This window comes from Xenopus tropicalis, chromosome 2 (genome assembly GCF_000004195.4).
Source record: "Xenopus tropicalis strain Nigerian chromosome 2, UCB_Xtro_10.0, whole genome shotgun sequence".
Lineage (NCBI taxonomy): Eukaryota > Metazoa > Chordata > Amphibia > Anura > Pipidae > Xenopus > Xenopus tropicalis.
The window spans coordinates 152,895,349-152,919,115 of NC_030678.2; the positions used below are offsets into that span (position 1 = coordinate 152,895,349).

General features: G+C 40.8%; 1 protein-coding gene across 3 annotated transcripts in view; it reads left to right on the forward strand.

Annotated features, from left to right (window-relative positions):
• Window positions 1-23,767, forward strand: part of stard13 (StAR related lipid transfer domain containing 13) — a 163,714-nt gene that overhangs the window by 80,082 nt on the left and 59,865 nt on the right. The window contains exon 1 of one of the 3 annotated variants that reach the window (XM_012957180.3): window positions 17,071-17,458. The exons of the other annotated variants lie outside the window; for them this stretch is intronic. Within the exon in view, the coding sequence (XP_012812634.2) occupies window positions 17,293-17,458 (166 nt within the window). The 5' untranslated portion in view covers window positions 17,071-17,292. Of the gene's footprint in view, window positions 1-17,070; window positions 17,459-23,767 lie in introns of those variants that run through there. 3 annotated transcript variants of the gene reach the window in all.

Sequence of the window (23,767 nt, forward strand, 5' to 3'; positions counted from 1 at the left end):
ACTAGTCCCAGCATTGGCCGGCAGCGACAGATCGCAGCGACTAACCTTCATGCTGCAGGAGGGCAAGGTGACTGCGGCTGGGTCGCTGCCTGCTGCCGGGGAGTGTGTGAGAGCGCAGGCTGCACAGCTGCAATGGGGCGCATTCCTACACTGGGGCTCCACTGATTGGAAGCTGAGGGGAGCCATACACCTATACAGCTATAGGGGCCATTGTGCTTTACTCATTCGGGCACTTGGCACAGATGGGGTTAATTAGGAAGGGGCCAGAGCTGGGCAAGCCCGGTGTATTGTGGGGGCCATTATATGCAGTGACAAAGTAATGGAACTCCATTGAGTTTCCCAGAGATCAGGGCTGTCTAGCCTGCAGAACTGCAGCTGTTCCCACCTTCCTTCCAACAGCTGTGGGGTTTGCAATGTTGTAGTTTAACAAGAGCTTTGGTATTGTAGTAATAATGATGTATTATTAGGCCCCAGACAGGGTATTTTACCCTGTTATTCAGCCCCAAAGAGGGCAATGCTAAAACTTTAGTGGCAGCTGTTTGTTTATATTTTGGTGGTTTGGTGCAATGAGATGCTAAGTGACATTACAGGGGTATGACATAGCTCAGCAAGTGTAGGGGCTGACAGAGCAGGCAATAAGCTTGATTGGAGTAGTGGGCTGGTAAATTACAGGCTTGGGCCCAAACCTACAGGGAGCTGCCATAGTGTCCCAAGTTCAATTCCAGCTAGGGCAATTTCTGCAAGGAGAAGTTCCCTCACAGTATGCCAGTTTTCTCCCACATTCCAATATATAAAGGCAAGTTAATTGGCTCCTGATAAAATTGTTCCTAGTACAGTGTCAGGCTAGGGTGTCTGAGGCCCACCAGTGCTGCCACGCCAGTCGTGAACCCCCCAGTCACAAGCTCTTCTAGAGATCAAGCATAATGCCAACCTGCCCGCCCAAGCGCAGCCATGCACACGTTTTGTTCCCATTGCTCCTGTAATCATGGGTGGTGTAGGGAGGGCCCACAGTTGCCGGCAGGGAGCAGGCTTGGGTCAGCGGAACCCACCAGATTTTTTCCTGGGGTCTTGCTGTCCCATTCCAACCCTGAGTGAGTGTATAAGAACCATAGATTGTGAATAATGTAAAAGTGCTGTAATACATTGGTGCTATATAAAAAAGCTGTGGTCATAGAGGTGGGTGTCAGCATCACCAGCAGCTTATTGGTATGAATTCCAAGTGTTTGTTTCCCAGTTTGTTTAGCTCATACCACCCACATACATATGATAGGGCTGCATCTGGTGCAAGCTGTTGCCCTTACCAAATATTATAGTCTAGTGCTGTATCTGAGAAGCCATTGTCGTATATTTGCTCTGTTTCTATTATCCTATTGCTTTTAACTTCTCTGGTGGTTTCTTGTGATAGGTGGTTTGGGGGTATAATTCACAAGCAGCTGATTATTATTGTGATACTGGGGGTAATGAGTTTATAGGTTGCAGGCCGTGCCAGTCACTGTTTCATATATCTCGGTTTTTATGTCCTGAAATAATTGATTGCATACGACAGATGCTGGCATGTACCTTCATCCAGTTCCCTTTGATGAATATTATGGTTCTTTTAAATGTCCTTGAATGTTAAGCTACCAATGTCAAGGTCTGTGCTTTGCTTTGATCCAGGAACCCATAGTTAGAAAGTCAGCAATTCCCACTTATTAATACATATCCCATTACACCTTGCAGCCCATGGCTAACTGATTTCCGTTTGATGAATTTATTCTGTAGAGAGAGAATCTTTGAGGGCCTTGGGAAACTGGCAAAATATTTATAATGAGCTATCAGAAGAGATTCACAAATTGACTATTTTCCCACTGTTTTTACAGGTATAGTAATCTGGAAACCCGTTATCCAGAAAGCTACAAGTTACAGAAAGGCTCTTTTGTCTCCATTATAAGCAAATAATTCTAATTTTTAAAATTAATTTCCTTTTTCTCTGTAATAATAAAACAGTACCTTGTACTTGATCCCAACTAAGATATAATTACCCCTTATTGGGGCAGAACAGCCCTATTGGGTTTATTTAATGGTTAAATGATTCCCTTTTCTCTGTAATAATAAAACAGTACCTTGTACTTGATCCCAACTAAGATATAATTACCCCTTATTGGGGCAGAACAGCCCTATTGGGTTTATTTAATGGTTAAATGATTCCCTTTTCTCTGTAATAATAAAACAGTACCTGTACTTGATCCCAACTAAGATATAATTACCCCTTATTGGGGGCAGAACAGCCCTATTGGGTTTATTTAATGGTTAAATGATTCCCTTTTCTCTGTAATAATAAAACAGTACCTTGTACTTGATCCCAACTAAGATATAATTACCCCTTATTGGGGGCAGAACAGCCCTATTGGGTTTATTTAATGGTTAAATGATTCCCTTTTCTCTGTAATAATAAAACAGTACCTGTACTTGATCCCAACTAAGATATAATTACCCCTTATTGGGGGCAGAACCGCCCTATTGGGTTTATTTAATGGTTAAATGATTCCCTTTTCTCTGTAATAATAAAACAGTACCTGTACTTGATCCCAACTAAGATATAATTACCCCTTATTGGGGCAGAACAGCCCTATTGGGTTTATTTAATGGTTAAATGATTCCCTTTTCTCTGTAATAATAAAACAGTACTTGTACTTGATCCCAACTAAGATATAATTACCCCTTATTGGGGGCAGAACAGCCCTATTGGGTTTATTTAATGGTTAAATGATTCCCTTTTCTCTGTAATAATAAAACAGTACCTTGTACTTGATCCCAACTAAGATATAATTAATCCTTATTGGAGGCAAAACAATTCTATTGGGTTTATTAAATGTGTAAAAAATTTTTAGTAGCCTTAAGGTATGGAGACCCAGATTATGAAAATATCTCTTATCCAGAAACCCCCAGGTCCCAAGCATTCTGGATAATAGGTCCAATACCTGTACTACTTTTTCTTCCTGTACAATCTGGTATTGTGTGGTTTTACTTAATTTTTGATTAAGGCATTTGGTGTATTTCTGGCTCTTACCTCAGGCAGGAACAGTCCTGGTCAAAATGCTGACCTCCCTTTCCACTTATCACAGTTCATTCCGACTTGGCATAAGGTCCGTCTGTATTTGCTCCTTGTACGATTGTTATTCACTTGATTGACGGTAAGGAGCAGTGACAAGTGAAGGGGCATTTTGTGTGCCAGGGGCCTAAAGGTGGCCATAAAGGTTGAGATCTGCTCGTTTTGGCAAGGTCGGGGCGATATTAGGCTAATTCGATCATTTGGCATGGGGGCTGTTGGATTGCATCAATGAGTCAATACAGTCCCTGATCTGGTGGGAGAAGGTTTAAAAATTTTTACCATTAACATTACCATTGTCCAATTGTTTGCAGGACCATGCAGGCAGTTTCCTAGCTTCAACTAGACAATATCGCTTGAAAAGGTCATTTTCATTGATGGACAAATCGTACTTTTAAACGATCGTTTTATGATAAGCTTGGTCGTACAATAGTGATGGACAGACGGGCGTTTAGTCACCGCGATTTTTAAAATCCATTTGCAGCAACAAATCAGCAAAGCGAACCGTACGGTAGTTGCTGCGATTAGTCACCGTGACTGGGGTTTTAAAAAAAAAATTGCAGCAACTAATTGCCCCATCTGTCTTTGCACAGAAGGCTAAACTTTACTTGTACAGGTATGGGATTCCTTATCCGGAAACCTGTTATCCAGAAAGTTCCAAATTACGGAAAGGCCATCTCCCATAGACTCCATTATAAGCAAATCATTCTAATTTTTTTTAAATTATTTCTTTTTTCTCTGTAATAATAAAACAGAACCTTGTACTTGATCCCAACTAAGATAAAATTAATCCTTACTGGATGCAAAACAATCCTATGGGGTTTATTTAATATTTAAATTTCTTTTGGGTCCCAGCTGCCTTACAGAATAAGTCATTTAAGAGCTCTTCATCATCAGTTTTCTAATTAAGGGTGTTTTTTAGTAGTTTATGGAAAGGGGCTATACAAAATAGCCTTTATTGGCCCATTCATTTATGTAGGCCTATGCAGGCTTAGGATGGCTAGCTGCCTCTAGACAATTGGTGCCCTAGCCTAGCGCATACTGCTAGAATTAGTTTAGAAGCAAGGAAGCCACACTAGGGACTGGGTGGGAGATTCAGATTGCTTTCAAATGTTCTTCTCACCCCACCCACCAATACTAGCTGCTATTAAAAATTTACTGCACCTAGTCCACCTACAATCCACCCCTAATACACACTCCAAAATTCAGCAGCTCTCCTCAGCACAATACGCCCACCCAGGGCATGGCCAATCCCTGACCCAAACCCTCCTGAACCTGCCTGGTAAAATACTGCACAATAGCGGGAACTATGGGGGGTGCAGAGGTTTTGCATGGCCTAAAGGTAGAAAGATCTCAAATTCAGTCCTACTTCTACCAAAGCAAAGAGAGCTCTGGGTATTGTATTTTAAGATGATCTGTGTGTATCACTGTAAACAGGCCTGGACTGGGAGTCAAAATAGGCCCTGGTGTTTCAAGTACACAGAGGACCAAACAGCCCCCCCCCCATACAGGCCCAATAAATAGTGACTGTCTATGGCATCTCACAGCAGCCCCTCTGGCCAGAACCACAGATTGCCAGTCTGGGCCTGAATGTTAAACAGAATATTTTTTCTGTTGCGAGTGTCGGGTTTAAATGGAGATAAACTGGGTTTAGTAGCCTAAGGATACATAAATATAATGAGAAACAGTCACTAGCAGCCTCGGGTACTGGCTGAGTGTCGAGAATATACATAGAAAGACAGGATCCCTCTGTTTGGGTGCTCGCTGACAGACAATTATGGAGAGGGATTAAGAACACATGATTATGTAAACCAAGAGGCATAGTTTGCAAATGAGATCAAAGTTATAAAAAATGGTTATTTTTGACTGCGCATATCACTGCAGATTCTATTCTTAGAAACCCAAACAAGTTCTAATGATGGTTGGCGTATTATTATTGTTCTAGTACAAGCTGATTGGGACTTCCCAAGTTACTCTGCAGGAGGAAACTTCGTGCGACTTTGGAAACTTCAGGCGACTTTAATCTCCTCGTGTGCCACCTCCCTTCATGGAGGGGGAGACAGGGTGGCTCAGGGGCAGGCCTATCTGTTTGGGAAGAGCTGGCTAAAGGTCCCCATACACGGGCCGATTCTAGCTGCTGATATTAGTCCCTTAGACCTTTTTGGCAGCTAATCGGCCCGTGTATGGGCACTACTGACGGGCCTACCCGACCGATATCTGGCCTGAAATCGCCCAGATCTCGATCGGGCCCCAGGGCCAAGCGATCGAATTAGCCTGGATTCATATTAGAGCATATTGGAGCATATAGAGCATATTAGAGTTAATTTCCACACAACTTTCTGTATGCTGCTAGTGTTGCATTCATAAATGAGCCTGAAAATAATGATTTTGTAATAACAAATGATTTAACCTTAGCTGAATTTTCATAGTTATGACATTTACCCTTTAATCCAAGTTAAAGGAGAAGTAAGCCTTTCTGGGTAGAAAAGCCGCCATACACACTCGCCAATAGTTTTTATGCAAGTTGAGCATCTATGACCAAACAATATAGGCATGGAATTTGAAATGTGTGGGACACCCTGACTGGCCAATGGCGCCATCGGTTTGTCTGTGAAGCCATTGGCAACCTAAACTGTATGGGCCTCTTAATGTTGTGTTCCAGGTACATTAGTACAATTTGACCATCAACAGTAGAGCACCGAGGCCCAATGGTCATGTATTGTATACATTTGTCTGCAGCCTCTGTTTATTTACTATAAAAACATAAATTAAAAAGTGATGCTTGAATACAGCTCATAGGTAGTTCATGATAAAACATCTGCAAAAACTGATTTTTGTGCAGGGCCCCTACCGCTGAGCTCCACTGAGATATAATGCTGTACGGTCTCTGTATTGATGTGGAATGTGAGGGTGCATTATGATGTATTCTAACTGACTTCAGGGGAGTCAGCATTCAGTTCCAGGGGTATCGCACACAGGGAATATTGACCTCTAAACAGCAATAATCAGAACCCTAGGGCTTGCTTTTCATTAATGGCAGCAGTAAGTGTTTCACCAGCCCACAGTTATTACAGGAAACCAAGCACAGGTCATTTTTTGGCATGATGGGAAATGACCCTAGAAACCCGATTTCAAGAAAACTTGAAATAAAAGAGGCCCATCCCCTCATTTTAAACAAATAATTCTGATTTTTAACAATGATTCCCTTTTTTTTCTCTGTAATAATAAAATAAAATAAAACAAAAAATATTAATAAATAAAACAGGAGTTTGTACTTGATGGTAACTGAGCTGCATGAATCCAAATTGGTGGCAGAACAATCCTATTGGGTTTATTTAATATTTGAATGTTTTTAAGTAGCCTTAAGGTATGTAGACCAACTTACAGAAAAACTCTTATCCAGAAAACCCTGGGTCCTGAGCATTCCCGATAACATACCTCCCAACTGTCCTGACTTTCATGGGACAGTCACGATTTTAATAGCTCAGCCCACAGTCCCGGATTCTTACTGAAAAGTCCCTCATTTCCCTTTGATCTCTTGTACTGAACAAAAAGATACAATGTTTCTCAAACTTAATTTAATAAGTAGGCTTTTGGCAGAGAGCCCAGAATACTTAACATGCAACCCCTGCACTGAGATACAATTGTAACTAATAAGCTAAACAGGTCTCTTGGGGGAAATTAGACTTGCAGCTTACAGAGCAATTTCACCCTTTTTATCAGAACTGTAATAACACATAAAACAAGACCCCAAAACCCATAGAAATGTGTTCAACCTTTAAATAACCTGCCATATTTTGTAAAATGGGAGTAGTATTTAGGGGGTGTGGCTGCAAAAATGGGCATGGCCAAAATGTTTGTCCCTCTTTACATGTTTCAAATGTTGGGAGGTATGCAATAATAGATCCTATACCTATATTTAGATTGCTGTTCTTCATAGTATTTAGAGCACATAGGCCACATATTGTAACCCATCTATATAAGCTGGACACACTGCCATAGCTATTAGAGAATTTGTTGTTTGCTTATTATCCAGTTTTTGCAAGTGGGCCACTATCCAATCCTGCCCAGTGCAAATACTTCTTACTAAGTCCAATCTCTACTCACAGTTTTATCAAGTAAGACCTGAATGTCACCCTCACGTTAAAGTACTTTTCTTTTTATGTTAACTTTTAGTATCATATTATGATGTAGGCAATGATATTCTGAGACAATTTGCAATTGGTTTTCATTTCTTATTATTTGATTTTTTTTTTAGTTATTTAGCTTTTTGTTCAGCAGCTCCCCAGTTTGGAATTTTAGCAGCTATCTTGTTACTAGGGCCTTGTTTACCTTAGCAATCACGCAGTGGTTATGAATAGGACACGGACTGAATAGAAAGATAAGTAATAAAAAGTAACAATAACGATACAATTGTAAGCTTTAATTTCCACTTGAAAAGATGTAGAAGAAGAAGGCAAATAATGCAAACACTATAAAAAAATAAATAATGAAGATAATATATTAAAGGTTAACTTAAAAGTGAACCATCCCTTTATTTAATGTATGTATGTATGTATAACTTTATTTATAAAGCGCCACAAGGGTACGCAGCGCTGTACAGTCTTACAGAATACAAAATTACACACAGGGAGGACAAGTGATATAATAAATAAATACAATAAATACATATATGTATATATATATATATAAGTGCCATGTGGTATGAGACACAGTAGGAAGGAGGTCCCTGCCCCGTAGAGCTTACAATATGAGTGGTTGGGTAACATACAGGCACAAATTGGAAGGTAAGAGTGCACCAGGTATGGGCATTTGCCCTTAAGCGCAGGACTGGGTAAAATAATGTTTTAGTGCTCCAGAAGGTAACAGCTGAGCTTTTTCTTAAAGAGAGTGGGTGAGTTTTCCCTAACGTTTAATGCTGCCCATTCAAACCTGAATTCCATACAATCTAATCAATTCCAGCCAACACAAAGCTAAACCCCACCCTTTGATACACCAAATAGAATCCCTATGTTCTGCTCTCCAGGTATGGGTATTGCAAAAATAGCGTATGACATAAGTCTAAATTGTTGGTCATTTGGCCAGATTTTGCTGGATTTTTCCCAAAACTAAATATCTAAATAGCACTGGTGCAGTCAAAGTCACTTGGAGCCAACTGCAATTCCAGCCATGTGGGTCTCTCTCTGTTCTCTATTGCTCAGCAGTGTTGCTCCCTGGGCAAGGCCTACTTCATCATTCTGATTGATCCTTTCCATAATGCATTTTCCCTTAAACTGAGCATGAATTTTCCTGCAGCAAATCAGAGCGCACATAGTGGAGCTTGCATAAGAATCGATTATACTATTATGTGGATCATTACCGGAATAAACATGTTTAGAAGAGGAAGGGTCAGATTGATTGGATTTAATATGTAGAGGCCTTGGGCTGACCATAAAATGAATACCCTACCTACAGTAGGATTGTTACTGTATCTGTTTCATCTTCCCATTAATTTAAAGGTAAACTACCCAACTGTATCCTAATTATGAAAACCCCTGCCCAAACCCCTTCATAGCTCTGCCCCTGAGGCAGCGTCATTACATCTGCCCCCTTTGCCCAGTTTTAACCCATGGCAAAGGTGGCAACCCTAAGAACTGGGCATTTGCAGCCTGTGCCTTGCTGGTTGAATAATGCACAAGTGAGGTGATGGATAAGGGGATACCTTTGTGTTTTACCATTCCCCCCCCCCCCCCCCCCCCATGAATACAGTATTGCATACAGGACAGGGTGCAAAGTGTGGAGGATGTCACTTTGTGCCTGTTTTTTGCACTTACAACCTGCCCCAGTTGTAGCCCTCTAGTGGTGAGTACATTTATTACAATGCAGAAGGGTCACAGTGCCCTGTTACTTATTTATTTCCAGTTATTTATAGCGGCAACATATATCCGCAGCGCTTTACAGAAATTATTCATCATTCACATCTGTCCCTGCCTCAGAGGAGCTTACAATCTAAGGTCCCTATCACATTCATACACACTATGGTTAATTTAGTCATAAGCCAATTAATCTGCCTGTATGTTTTTGGAGTGTGGGAGGAAGCCGGAGCACCCAGAGGAACCCCACGCAGAGAACATACAAACTCCTTGCAGTTAGAAGGTTTTAACGTTAAAATAAAAAAGCAGTATATATGGAGACTGATTTGCATTGCAGGCACATAGTCTGAGCTGCTGTCTTCTATATAGTAAGAGCCGCCTGTTTCATTATAGAAAATAGTGTCATGACCACCTGGGAGCAGCCTGTCAGCATGATGGATGTCATCGCTGGTAGAGAGTAGAATCTGTCTGCTATTTATCCTCATAATTAGATTAAATTGGAAGTAATATATGTGTGGTTTGGAGGCTTCAAAATCCAGCCGTACTATTTATGGCTCCTAGAGTGGTCTGCTGCTTGCAGAAAAGACATAGCACGTCGTAATTACAGCACTTTCTTATTTCTCCCTGTGTCTTTAACCTTATGCTGTCAATAAGTGCATTAAGTTAGTATTGATGATGGCTGCTAGAATAAGCTCTTAAGATGCTATAATGAATTGCTGAGATAAAAGCTGGTGTTTAAGATTACAGCCAAAAATTAAACCAAAACCCTCCAGTGCATTTCTTTAAAGGTAAATGTGGTATTAAAAAATAAAAGCAAAATGTTGTAGTATTTATGCATCTGAGTTTTACAATAATACATTTGTGCAGCGTGAAGGTGCATTTTCTGACATGCAACCTCTAAACAAGTCACTAGGTGGCACTGTAGAGATATTCTTCAGCTGCCGTTTTCTCATTTACTCCCCCACGGCCTCTGACTGTCTTACCTTTATTTTCCTACTGTCTGTCTATGTGTCTTTGTTGCCAGTCTCAATAAATATGTTGTTCCTTAATTGTGTGCTCATAGTGAGAGTAATTTCCCATAAGTACAGCTGTAACAGATGTACTTTAACCTCAGCGAGACCTAATGTCATTTATTGCACTGCTGCTGTCTGGATAACATTGCGGATACTGAAACTCACCATAGATAATGGACGAGAATAAAACAGATTTTATTAGATGGTTTCTGACTCACTCATGTACTATTCTGTGGTTCTGATTATATGCATAGGGTTATAACTGATATCTTATTGTACAGCGCTGTGGAATATGTTGGCACTTTATAAATAAATGTTAATAATAATAAATAATAATCTAGGGTTACCACCCAGCTGGTATTTGATTGGCTCAGTCAGTAAATCACCAGCTATGGCTGTGGCCAGAATTACAAATTTACCCACAATGACCTCAAGGCCAGTATAAATGTAAAACAAAAGGTGGCAACCCAATGATATCTGACATGGGAGTTTTGCCTTGTGTTCCCCTGCGGTGAAGTTTTCCTACATTCCGCAGCAGGGGAGTGCAAGGCCAAACACAATCCATTCTTTCTTACAGGGCTGTACTGGCACAGGCGCATGGAAGCACCAAATGCAGGTGGAACCCAACAGTTCCTGTTTGCAGTTTCATCAGCTATCTGGTTGTTAGGGTCCAAATTAGATTAGCAACCAGGGAGTGGTTTGAGTAAAGGTGGCCATACATGGGCAGATTTCAGTCTTGCTCCAACGAACGATTGATGAACGTTCGGATTTCTATCGTACGTTTCACTTCAACGATCTCGCATAAACAGTCAGATCAAAACAGCAGGATTATAGTTGGATAAAACACAAATCGAACGATTTTCTCACCACAAACTCACAGACAATAGTCGTACGAACTTTATGCCCCGGAACCGGTAGTGGCGTAGGTAACCGTTGACCCCAGACTATGGTACGGCGCTATACGAAAGGACGCGCATATTGTACGAACGATCTTCCGTGTGTGCACTGATTTATGAATAGGATAGGACCTAAGTACAAAAATATATTATAAAAAGTAACAATAAAATTGTAGCCTGACCAAGCAATAGTTTTAGCTGCCAGGGCCAGTAACCCCAATTTGAAAGACTCAAAGAATTAGAAGAAGGCAAATAATTAAAAAAAAATCAATAATGAAGACCAGCAGAAAAGTTGCTTAGAATTGGCCATTCTAGAACATACTAAAAGTTAACTTGAAGGTGAAGCACCCTGTTAAAGGAACAGTAACACCAAAAAATGAAAGTGTATAAAAGTAACTAAAATACAATGTGCTGCTGCCCTGCACTGGTAAAAGTTGTGTGTTTACTTCAGAAAGTCTACTATAATTTATATAAATAAGCTGCTATGTAGCCATGGAGGCAGCCATTCAAAGGAGAAACGGCACAGGCACATAGCAGATAACAGATAAAACACTATTGTATTCTACAGAACGTATCTGTTATCTGCTATGTAACCTGTGCCTTTTCTCCTTTTTTCCAGCTTGAATGGCTGCCCCCGTGGCTACACAGCCGCTTATTATATAAATTATAGTAGTGTTACTGTAGCAAACACACCAGTTTTACCAGTGCAGGGCAACAGTGCATTATATTTTTATTACTTTAAAGCTCTTTCATTTTTTGGTGTTACTGTTCCTTTAAGCTTTGTTTAAGAGCATGTCAGAAAAATACATCCTTGGAATATAGCGCTTTATATGATGTGTTTCCCATAGACAAGTGATCCCCAACCAGTGGCTCAGGGGCAACATGTTGCTCACAAACCCCTTGGATGATGCTCCCAGTGGCCTCAAAGTAGGTGCTTATTTTTTAATATCTGGCTTAGAGTACCATTTTGGTTGCATTAAAAACAGATGTAGTGCCATATAAAGCCTCCTATAGGCTGCCAGTTCAATTAGGGGGATCCAAAATAACCAATCACAGCCCTTATTTGGTACCCCCAGGTACATTTTTCATGCTTGTGTTGCTCCCCAACTTTTTTTTACAGCTCATTGTGGCTCATGGGTAAAAAAGGTTGGGGACCCCCTGCCATAGATTGCTATGAGAAGTGGGAACAGGGTTGTTTCTAATTACAGCATTTAATGATCATTTGAAACCCCTATGAATGCGTGTATATAATTTTGATCAAGTCAGCAATAAAGTGTTTACTGAGTCTGCAACTCCAGCTTGCAAAGTTTAATACACTGATGAATTTTGATTTCTCAGAATAACAAAAAAAGATTAATGCTGTGCAAACATAGTAGAATTAGATCATAAAGTATGTTATAATAACATCCAGACAGCAGTTATAGTATCAGCAGGCAGGAAATTATTTGTTATTGTAAATCATAGCCATGATTCAGATACTTAAAATATCATTTGCTGAGAAGCTCGAAGCAGCCTCCATTCACTATTAACAGTTTTATGATCCATGAACATTTCCAAAATGAGATGGAACATAGAAACTGAAATGTTTGTATTGATGTGTGAAGATAATAATAATAATAATATTTTACCAGTAATTTTCAACATTTTTTGGCACTGCAGTATGCCCTGCATTGTCTGCCTTCGGCTGTTGGGGATAGATGGACCAAGTACCCTGTTGTCCCATGACCCCAGTAACCCCATAACCAGTTTCTTCATCCCATCCCATTTTGACAGGAATAAGGCATATACACCTGGGGTGACACCTCTGCAGTTGGGGCGTATTAGTTCACCAAAAAGTAAAGAGGTGCAGTTTGTTTATCCCTGGTCTATACACCTTCCTAGCACCACCTTCCAGAGGATTCAGATCTATTGCTTGGTGTATATGGTTAATACTTAAGACGTATATTTAGGCAACTTTGGTAGCTGGATGTGACTCCATACTTGATACTTGAGTTGATTTCTGTAATGAATGGTTATTGTATGAGGCAGACAGGATACAGACCCCTAGTCGTCATTGCTGATAGGAAGGCAGGCTCATCGAGAGTGGCTGTAAACCAACCAATCGCTGTGACTTAAGGTGGGCATGCAAGGACAGCAATGCTAATTTGGTGGGAATGTAGTTTTTCCTCCTCAACCCTCTAATTAGGAATTCATTTAGGTGTGGCTGTTCAGAGAAATGTAACAATGGCAGTGACATAGGGGGCAATTTAAAGTGTTTTGTTGCGCTTAGTTAAGGCCTACATGCTTAAGTGCTTACAATCATCCCCCGTTCACTTAACGGAAATGAATACTTAACCAACAGATAAATTATATTATATTAAGTGGCCCATTCATTGGCTGATGGGACCTAACATGTATGCGTGCCCTTGGTTTGTTTGTGTGCACTGTGAATCGTATGATCCCAGGGGGCGGCCCTTAGCACTTCAAGTGGCAGTTTTCTATTTAGGATTACCCAATGGCACATACTTCATAAAAGTATATTTTTATGAAAATGGTTTATTAAGATGAGGCAGGGTTTCACATATGAGCTGTTTTATGCAATATATTTTATAGAGACCTATCACTGCAAAGGAGATTATCATTTGGAAAAGTTGACTGAAGCATCTACAAGCGACAAACCCATGCATTTGAACCAGCACTGGTTTCTCTTTACTGCCAATGCCCACTAAAGGCCCACTGTATGAAATGCGCTGTAGCCATCTGTAGCCATCCTGGATCAGAGCCTTTATTGGCCGCTGTGACCCCCCCATTTTTTTTTCCAAATACACAGATCATATTGTTTGTTCATGAGGTATCTGAATGAGGCTGTTTGGGACATTAGGCTTACAGTAGCAGTAGTTCTTATTATCAGAGACTTTGAGTAGGGGATCGCACTGTTTGCTTTGTGTTTATCTGGTGGAAGCCTGAAAGCATACAGTATATAACTAAATATGGCCATACATATAAATATTTGCTTACTTTACTAATTAGCACCCAATTAGTGGATCTGAGCCCAGTCAGGCTACTTAAATGATGGGCTACACTGGGCTGATACCATGCTAAGTCCTTGGGCCATTGATCAGATCATATGGGTCCTGTTCGGAGCTTTTGGGCTGAGCAAAGATCGTATCAGCTGAGTATTGCATTTAACCCTACAAACTAATCAAAAAGGCTGCTCCAATTTAGGGTCTGTCAGTTTCACTGAGATAGCCTAAATTTTCAGACAATACCAGTTTATTGGCATCTTAAATGATTATATTGATGACTGGTGCATGTTATTGATTCCTCCAGAAAAGCTGGAGTAGGCTACTAAAATTACAATTTTTATGTTAGTACCACAATAACATTTCAAAGACTTTTACTTACTGCCAACAAATAATGAGAAAATAGGAATTAGCATTTAAAACTCCCATAAATCTCTCCTGCAACAAATAATAAGCAACCTAGAAACTCCCAAACCTGATGCTTTTTTACCCAGCAGTCATAGGGAGATGTTAGCATATAAAGCCCATCAAGCCCTGCAGGTTTATTGATTTTGTAGCCTATGACAAAACTGCACATGTTTGGAAAGGGGGCAGTTTATTTTGCTGAAATTACTGTGATGGCTGGCATGGCTTGCTTTATTCAGTTCTGAGGGAATATGTTGTACTTGTATGGGTTGTTATGTGCTGAGCTCTATATTCCTGTAGTGTGTGATGATCCACGTTCTAGTAGCATTCATAGTGGCCTTTGCGCAATGATATCACTAGCTTGGTGTCCGTGTTGTTTCAAACATGGGCCTTATTTGTAAAATGCCAGTGTGGGAGTATTCCCTACTACAAAGCACACTGTAGCTGTCCCAAAAGCTCTGTACCAAGTGCTTCCCTATTAAAATGCCAGGAGGTGAATCCAGTAAAACCAATAGACATTGGCAGACAAGCTGTTTGATTAATCTTTATGCATATATGCAAGATTACTTTCATTTGGTACAGATGGGGCACATAGTGCATACAGGCACAGCCAATGTTAATGATACATTGATGCAGCAGGTGCTACTTGGTTTCAGTCATTTTAACTCTGCAGGAAGCTTTAAGGAATTTATATTATGTAATCACATATAACCATTTTATTGCGGATACGACTACCTGGCAGTAAGTTGGTTTGGTTATAAACAGGGCACAACCTGTTTGTATGTTCTTCCGGTGTCTGCAGTAGTTTCTTCCTGGTAATCCAGGTCTTCTCCCCGATTTGAGACACAAACCGGCAAGTCAATTGATTGCTGATGGAATTGACCTTAGGGTATAAAAGGCCAGGGGTTAGCACTGCTGCCTTGCAGTGCGGGGTCTGTTCAGTTCTAATCTGGGCATAGGCTGAGGGTGTTTGTTTGGTTTCGGGAGGCATAGCCTTCATTAAAGATGCTCATGGACATGGGCACTATCTGCAAGAAACTTGTTTGGTGCCAGGGCCAGAAGAGGCTTATGTCTAGGGCACAATCAGTGGCATAACAATAGAGGAAGCAGACCCTGCAGTCACTACTCTGCAGTGGGCACCTTTAAAGATTTTTTTGCAGGGGGGCCCAGCACAGAGTAGTTATGCCACTGGGCACAGTAGTGAGGGGGCTCTGGGTGCATACCTCTTCTGCCTGCCACATGGAAGTTCTGAACCTCCTGTAGTGCCCAATGTCATTGCTGCGCATTGGCGAACGTGTTAAGGGGCAGGGGAGGAAGCGGGTGGTGACAATTCAGTCATTTGGCCCTTGTGTCATTGTTTAGCGACCGCACCAAACTAATGGGTCTTTACATGTATGGCTAGCTTAACACTACTTGTTTGACAGGATTTTTAAACCTGTCCAATTAACATCTGACTGATTTTTGGTCACGCAGGTCAGTTGGAAAGCCCTATATATTAGCAATAAATCTGCCGAGAACTAAGTCATCAGCTTTTATTGGCCTGTGTATGACCACCTTTAAAGGAGACATATTGTATAAATGGAAAAAAAGGTAATTTTGTAGGCAATTATGAATAATATACAGTGCTGGTTTCACTTTGTGCTAAAAATTAATCCTATCTGTAAAAATGGCCCCTTTATTGGAGCTCCCTATAGATCACTTCTCTGTCCGAGTTTGAAATGAAGAGTGGGCGTGTCCTAACGGTCTCTGCCAGAAGCACAGTAGGAGGGGGAGAGCCAATCCCAGCCCTGCACTCACACAAGTACATACAGGCTTCAGTTCCCTATCAGGTCAGCCTAGCTGCTGATTGGTTCCTATCCTACAGTGCAGTGTACTGAGAGCCGGTGGCCCCCATGCACATCCAGAGGATTTAGCGAGCAGGAAGTGGAACAGATGGGCGGGACTAGTGGGGTTTGGGGCAAATTTCTCAATAAATCAGTCCAAAACACAACTTTTTTAGCACAATCCTTCTATATCTAGAGGAGTATAATTCACTGGTACATTGTTAATTTTTATAGGATATGTCTCCTTTAAATTGTAAGTTCCACTGATGTGAATGATATATAATATCTAAATAGAGATGTTGTATAAATAGAGGATAATAATATATATATGTATGCATGTGTATATATATATATATATATATATATAATGTATATGTATTCATGTGTGTAGATTAGCTTATAGTAGAGCAAGTAGATATATGTGAAAAAGGTAATAATGGAGGACTATTTTCCATGTATTGCTGTTTGTATTTTATGACACATTTAAAAACTATTCTAATAATATTTTGAATGCTGTAGGCAAGTGCAAGGTGGGCACGTTACAGGTAACTGAATTCTCCCTCTGGAAATCTGGTATGAGCTCTTTACATTATGACTTTGCCTTGAGGCGCTGCAGTAGCTACCGCCGTGGCGCTGTGATGTATTTAAGCAAATATAAATATTATTTGAAAGACTTCTGTGGAATATTGGACTTTGCCCAAAAAATATATATATTTGATCATTTTATTAGTTGTCAGTTAAACATAAAATGTGGTTCGGTCTTTAAAATCCATGATCATAAGGGTGCAAAGGTGCACAGCAGCCACAGTTTCACTATCATTTGTTGCCAGTCACACAATACAATGGAGGAGGAATTCTTTTGTGAGCACTAATTCCTGTTGCACACTTGTCTCGTAGCCTCAAACCACAAGTGTTGGGCGCTTAGTCAGCCCCAAGGTATGTCATTTGAATATGTGCATTTGTAAGGATTACACATGCCTGGAGAGACTTTGCCTTTACTCTGTGTACTTTTACTTAATATGCAGGCTTTGATTGGCCCATGGGGGTCATGTGAGAGGCCTGGAATCCTGAGCTGTACTGTAGCTGCTGGCACTCCTCTCTGGCTGGATTGACTTTCCCATTGCAGCCCCATTCTCACTTGCATTATAATAACCGGGAGTGGGAGGAAAGCTCAGGGTTTGAATTGTAGTGAAACACACTCAGAGGTGCAGAGATGTGGAAGCAGGAGCCCCAAAGTACAGCGGCAGGCTGTAAGCGGTTAAATTCTGTGTCACCTGATGGCCAGGAGTATTATATGTACTTTGATAAGAGAAGGAGATCCCCGTATAGAATGAGCAGGATCCTGGCACGGCAGCAGCTCCTGACTAAGATACAGCAAGGTGAGTGACTGCGGGATTTTAGCTTTCCCACTTATCTGACTGCTATATATTCCTGTATTATTCTAGTAATCAGCCTTCTGGGCTTATAAATGCCACCTTCTTAGTGCCACCTACTACATATTGCACTGGGCTGCGTCAGGTTTGCCTGTACCTGTATGTACTGGGTACAACATAGTTTCTACCAGAAAGCGGAAACATTTCCAGCTAAAGCAAACTTGCTGCAATCATAAAAGGTACAACGAATGTTATGGTTTATTTGCTTTACATTTGGGATGGATTGTAGTTTAATGATATGGCAATAAAGTGAAAGAGTGTAACACCTGTGCAAAGGTTATTCCCAGCTGCATTTTATATTTAATAATGGGTGGGAAGCTGCCATACTGCTTCTGTTGCTTATCTGGTCAACTAAATATACTGCAAATGAAATAGCGCCCCCACTGATGGAATCATTATAAAAGATGGCAAAATCCTTGCTTGGCTTTACTGAGCAATATATCTTAATGGAGCATCTCTGAGCCCCCGGGGTACTGTTGTTTCACCCAGCAGTATTAAAATCAATTATCTACAAATTCAAAAACAAAACAAAAAAAAACACTTGCATTTGTGATACTTTACTTATTTAGACCAGGCTTTATACATATATATACTCACTGTATGACCCACAACTTTTCAGGAGTGGGTAGCATATCTGCCTTGTACCATTGGGGTCTTGAGTTTGATTTCAGCCAGGGCAATCTCTGCAAGGAATTTACATGTTCTCCCTGTGCTTATGTGGGTTTCCTCCCCCATGCCTCCCACACGCCAAAAACATACAGGCAGGTTAATTGGCTGATTGATAAAACTGACCCTAGTGTGTGTGTGTGATAGGGGCCGTAGATTGTAAGCAACCACTGGGGCAGGGAGTGAATGTAAAAATGAAAACGCTGTGGAAATGTGTCGGCACTATATAAATTACAGATAATAAATGTAAAAATGCATTTTAGGCAGAGGGGGAGCCTGAATGCCAATTTGGTTACACAGTGAAGCTTTATATGCTTCTTGGAAGCTACTGGAATTTAAGGGACAAAGACCTTTAGGAACACATGCGGAGTGTGCAAAGTTGGATGCAAATTGCCATGCTTTTTACCCATGATGCACCACTTTCCCATAATTCCAGTGTAATTGTGGCCTCAAAGCTGCACCCAATACAGTGGTGCCCAGTGCATCAAAATGGGCACCATTGCACTTGTTTTTGATGCAAATCAGGTACAAGTGGGGTGCAATGTAGTAGTAAGGAGACAGGACACTGCAGAGTTGAACACAAATTATTGTGTAATAAATTGCACATTTGCAGTTCAACTCTGAAGGGTCCTGTCTCTCTGCTACTACATTTTGCTAATTGATTATTACATGTTTGCCGGAGCATGAGGGGAGTGAATTGAGAACAGCCTGGTTCTGGCAGGCTGCAATTACAAAGTCGGGTGCAGTGGGAGCTGCATCACTTTCTGTGTTCACTGGGTGCAAGTCTGGTGTACCAATTGCAGCAACCTGACATGGGAACCCCGAAAATAACAACAGTTCTGTGGTGATGGTAAATCCATGGTTCTCCAGCGTTAGTAGGCACAGTTACACGTCAATAATCAGAAAGGGCAGGTTGGCCACATTGGCAATAATGAATAATGGCAATTAACTTCATCTACTATGTTACTATGTAAAGGTGGCCATACACAGGCTTTTAGCTGGTGATTTAGGTGCTATAGAGTGATTCAGCAACTTATCTGCCTGTGTATGGGCACCCCGACGGGCTTACCCAACTGAAATGTGGCCTAAAATTGGCCAGATCTCAATCAGGCAGGTTTGATTTTTCATCAGATCGGGGACTGCATCATATCGTTGCTGCGGTCCGATGGTGCCTATGCCCGCTAGTTTAATTCAATCGTTTGGACATATCGGGAGAAGATCTGCTCGTTTGGCGACCTCACGTATGGCCACAAGTTTAGTGTTTGTGTACAAAAGGGGAGATTTAAAATAAGCCTTGGATTTGAGGAAAAGACAACAGCGTGGAGCTTCCAACTTACCCAACTTTTTCCCTACTGATAAATTAGCCATCCGCTATCCAATAATAATGCCAATTATTAACAGTTTAGCTGTGTGCTATTAATGTATATATATAATTGCCAGAAATCCCCTTAAGCTTATTGATTATTTCCCTGTTTGTTTCTCTGCAATTTACTGTTCCATGCTGCAGATTTTGGGAAAGGTCTCATGCTCCGCTGTTCTGTATCAGGAAACTACTTCATTGTTATTGTATTTTGTGTTTCCATAACAAGCACATTAGTGGTTCCTCCAGGGCTATTAGCTCCAGGGTTAATAGCCGCCGTGATAATTAGTCTTATACTTGGCAGAAAAAGGTTAATGAGGCATTGGGTTTTAGTCTTATGTTGGTGTCTGGATGTAAAGGGACAGTAATGCTTAAAGGTATGCTTATATGTTTATTTTTGTTTGGAAACAATGTGTAATATTGTGTGAAGTCATATGGTTTTGGGGAAAAATGTTTTTACTTTTCTGTTGAAAAAGTAATTGCTACTTTTTATACTATAGTAGGTAGAATCCATTCCCTATTCAGGGTTCTTTTCTGGTAAACAACAACAGCCCAGTCTTGCTTTATGGCAATGATTCTAGCTATACATTACTCTCTCACTAGACAATTCAGCATCAATAACCCTTTGAATGTCTCATTAACATTTACTGCACTGATGCTTGGAATGGCTGTGGCTGATGAACAAAGAAAGTAAAATTACATAAGACTTTTGCATCTTATGTCAATTTAAAAAAAAAAAATTGTATCCATGAAAAAAGCTGTAAAGCTATAAAGTAAAATACCACTTATACATTACATTGCAGTTTGATTCCCCTAAGGGTGTGACAGTTTTATGAATACACAGGGACAGGCCCTTGGGCAGCTGCATAATTACAATGAGCACAGTCACCCTTGGTTAGAACATTCCAATAGATTGTGTTTTAGTTTTAAAGTGATACAGACACAAATACTTTTTTTTAAAATATGAATGTACATTACAAATTATCTATAAGTCGTTTTGTTTTTCGCTGATAGAGCTGCTTTTGTAAATAATTGTTACTTGAAGTGCCTAAACCTGACTGCTTTGCCGACCTGACTGTCCCTTCTCAGCCTGTCAGTTATAGCTTCTAATGCTAACAGATCAATAAGTCAGTTTTATGGTAGGTGTAAAAAAGCTTTTATTTCTGGTGTCAGTATCTCAGTAAGTGATATGCTTTGTGGTTTTAATATTGTTGTCACCAGTTTATACAACTTAATTGAGTGAAAGCAACTGTTACATTGTTAATGGTTTACTGTATGTATGGAAATTCCAGAAAAATAAGATATTTGTAGGTGCTGCAGTGTTTCCTGTGAGTCTATATCAGAGGTTCCCAACCTTTTTTTTTACCCGTGATCAACATTTAAATTAAAAAAGTTGGGGAGCAACGCAAGCATGAAAAAAATTCTAAGGGGAAACCAGTACGGCTGTAATTGGTTATTTGGGTACTGGCTGTTTGGCAGTAGAAAAGGTCTTTATGACTCTAAAACTTGTCTCCAAGTCAGAAATTCAAAAATAAGCACCTGCTTTGAGGCCTCTGGGAGCAACATCCAAGGGGTTGGGGAGCAACATGTTGCTTATGAGCCACTGGATGGGGATCACCGGTCTATATTATGCTCCTGTTGCCCAAGTGGCATGCATCAAAGGAAACAATGAAATCGGTAATTTCAGTGGGACAAGAGCCCAAGGCCTGGACCATGCATGTGAATGCAGTATCTTGGGGAGTTAAGATATATTTGATAGACTTTAATTTAGTGTGTGGGTGGCCAGAAGTAGATATGCATGGTTGAGCTTCGTCCAATGTTTTGTCCTGTCTGGTACTATAAACAGAATACTCTGCATTTCCCAGGGGGTAAGTGAATGTTTTGGGGAAAACACAACCTATAGAATTCCCCAGCTGACTCTGTCTTGTGTGACTCCAGGCTTGGCTTTTGCATTTGCCTCCCTACTTAGGGGCTGTTGTAGTTAACTGACTTGGTGCAAGCAGGAGGCAATTACTGGCAAGTACAGCAATTTGCCTAGTTTGCATCAAGAATTCTGTCCATCTGGGCCTGGTGTAGCATGATAAAGCTACCTTTTTTATTTCTTTAAATGGCTGTAAAATTGCACTGACAAATCCACTTCATTATATCTGGTGAAGGCACTGCACATTTTGGCCTTGTAAACCCCAACATATTTGCCATTTATTTGTAAAGGTGAATCAGAAGAAATACGTTTCCATAAAGATTGTTCACTCATTATTACTATTTGTGCTGCTGTTTTCTCTTCATTGAAGTGAATGGTTTGCACTGACGTCACAGTGAGATCACACAGTGTCAGGTCTGTGAGAAGGAAGAATGGGTAATACATGGGGAATTGGAATGCGCCAAACCAGAACAAATATTTTTCTAGTAATCAGGAGTGAAAACAAAAAAAAGGTAGAAATAAACATCTCAAAAATAATAAATGAAGTCAATAGATGGAATGCTGATTGGAATAAAGGACACAAAACTCCTCTGGTGAGAGTCATGATGTGAAAAGTTGCCTGTATCAACGAGTACAGGGTGTGAAAATGCACAGGGCATGTTGTGTGTGAAACCCCCTGACTTTGGGATTATAGGCAAGTGTGCTTTCGGCTCAGTGACATTTTCCAACTCAAAAACTTGCACGGGGAAATCCTGTTACCCCACTGTGCCCTCAAAACATTGCAGTGAAAACGGAACCAGTCAAGAGTGGCTTGATTATGTTACTGCCCCCAGCAAGATCTTTTTAGAGCCTTGGGAAGGAGACCTTCCTACACAGTGCTGTCTTTGCAATGGAGCAAGGTGGGAACCCATATTTACTTTACCAGCGCCTGTCATTTTAACTGCAGAAATGGCTGTTTTAGTGTAGGTAGCACATTTGCATTTTCTGCATTAGTGAAACTATTTCCCATCACCCTGACCTGCGCGTGGGAGGTAAGCATGTATAAACCCAGGGGTGCAGCGAGGGCGGCATTCAGTCTTCTGCCTCAGGTGGCAGCAGAACCAGATGCCTTTGCCTTCATATTTTACATTTACACATCAGTTATCCCACTAAAGTGAAGATCCTGAACAGCCCCTGCCACCAAACTACCTGAAAGCACCAATACTGGCATTTCTCAACCAAATAATGCCCATTGGTGCTTTTGGAGCTGAGAACTGTCAGTACTGGGGGTTCTCATTATGGTCAATTGGAGGGGCATTTGCAGCTGCATCTTTTGTATGTTTGTCTGCAGACAAAACACCCCTGATGTCCCTAATATCAGGCAGATAGTGATATACACTTCTGAGATACACTTTGAAAATAAGGATAATCACCCAGGATAATCCCTTTTCCACCCGGTCCCTAATAATGTGCTATTCTGCTCACTAGTGTTAGTACATCTGTGCGCGATGTATGACACCAGCTGACACAACAAATTGTGCTGTGAACTGGTGACTTTGTTAGCATATAAATTGGTAAAGTGAGAAAAGGTATAAGCACCCATTGTAACCATTGTTTTGCTTTGTCTGTCAGAGTGTAACCAACTTTCTTGGGCTAGCACCAGGCTCCAGAGCAGGGGACCCAGCCTTTTTTACTTGTCAGCAACATTTAAATATAAAAAAAGTTGGGAAACAACACAAGCATGAAAAAAGTTCTTAGGGGGTGATAAAGGCTGTGATTGATTATTTAGTAGCCCAATGTGAACTGGCAGACTACAGGAGGCTCTGTTTGGCAGTAAACATGGTCTTTATGCCTCCAAAACTTGCCTCAAACATTTAAAAATAAGCACCTGCTTTGAGGCCACTGGGAGCAACATTAAAGGGGCTGGTGAGCAACATGTTGCTCGGGAGCCACTGGTTGGGGATCACTGGACTAGAGAATTGGATCATTAAAGAGTAAGCATTAGAACACTGACAGCTGGGAAGCTAAAAAGTCCAAAGCACATGGGTTGGTTCATCAATAATCAGTGCTTTTTGCAAGTGGTGCCTCTGCAAACTGCTCATAAAGATAATGTAATTTCCTATTTAACAAATTCTTTTCTGTGCTGGAATGATTTGATACACATCAAGGAGCAGGGATTCTGAGAGTGCTCACCACTAAGCACTACCATCTTATTAATCAGAATAATCTCCTTCCCTTATACATGCAGCTTCTGTTTCCAATATCAACCCTTTGCTTGCCTCCATAGAGATAGGGTGGAGCTGCAATATGTAAAGCCTTATTATGTAAC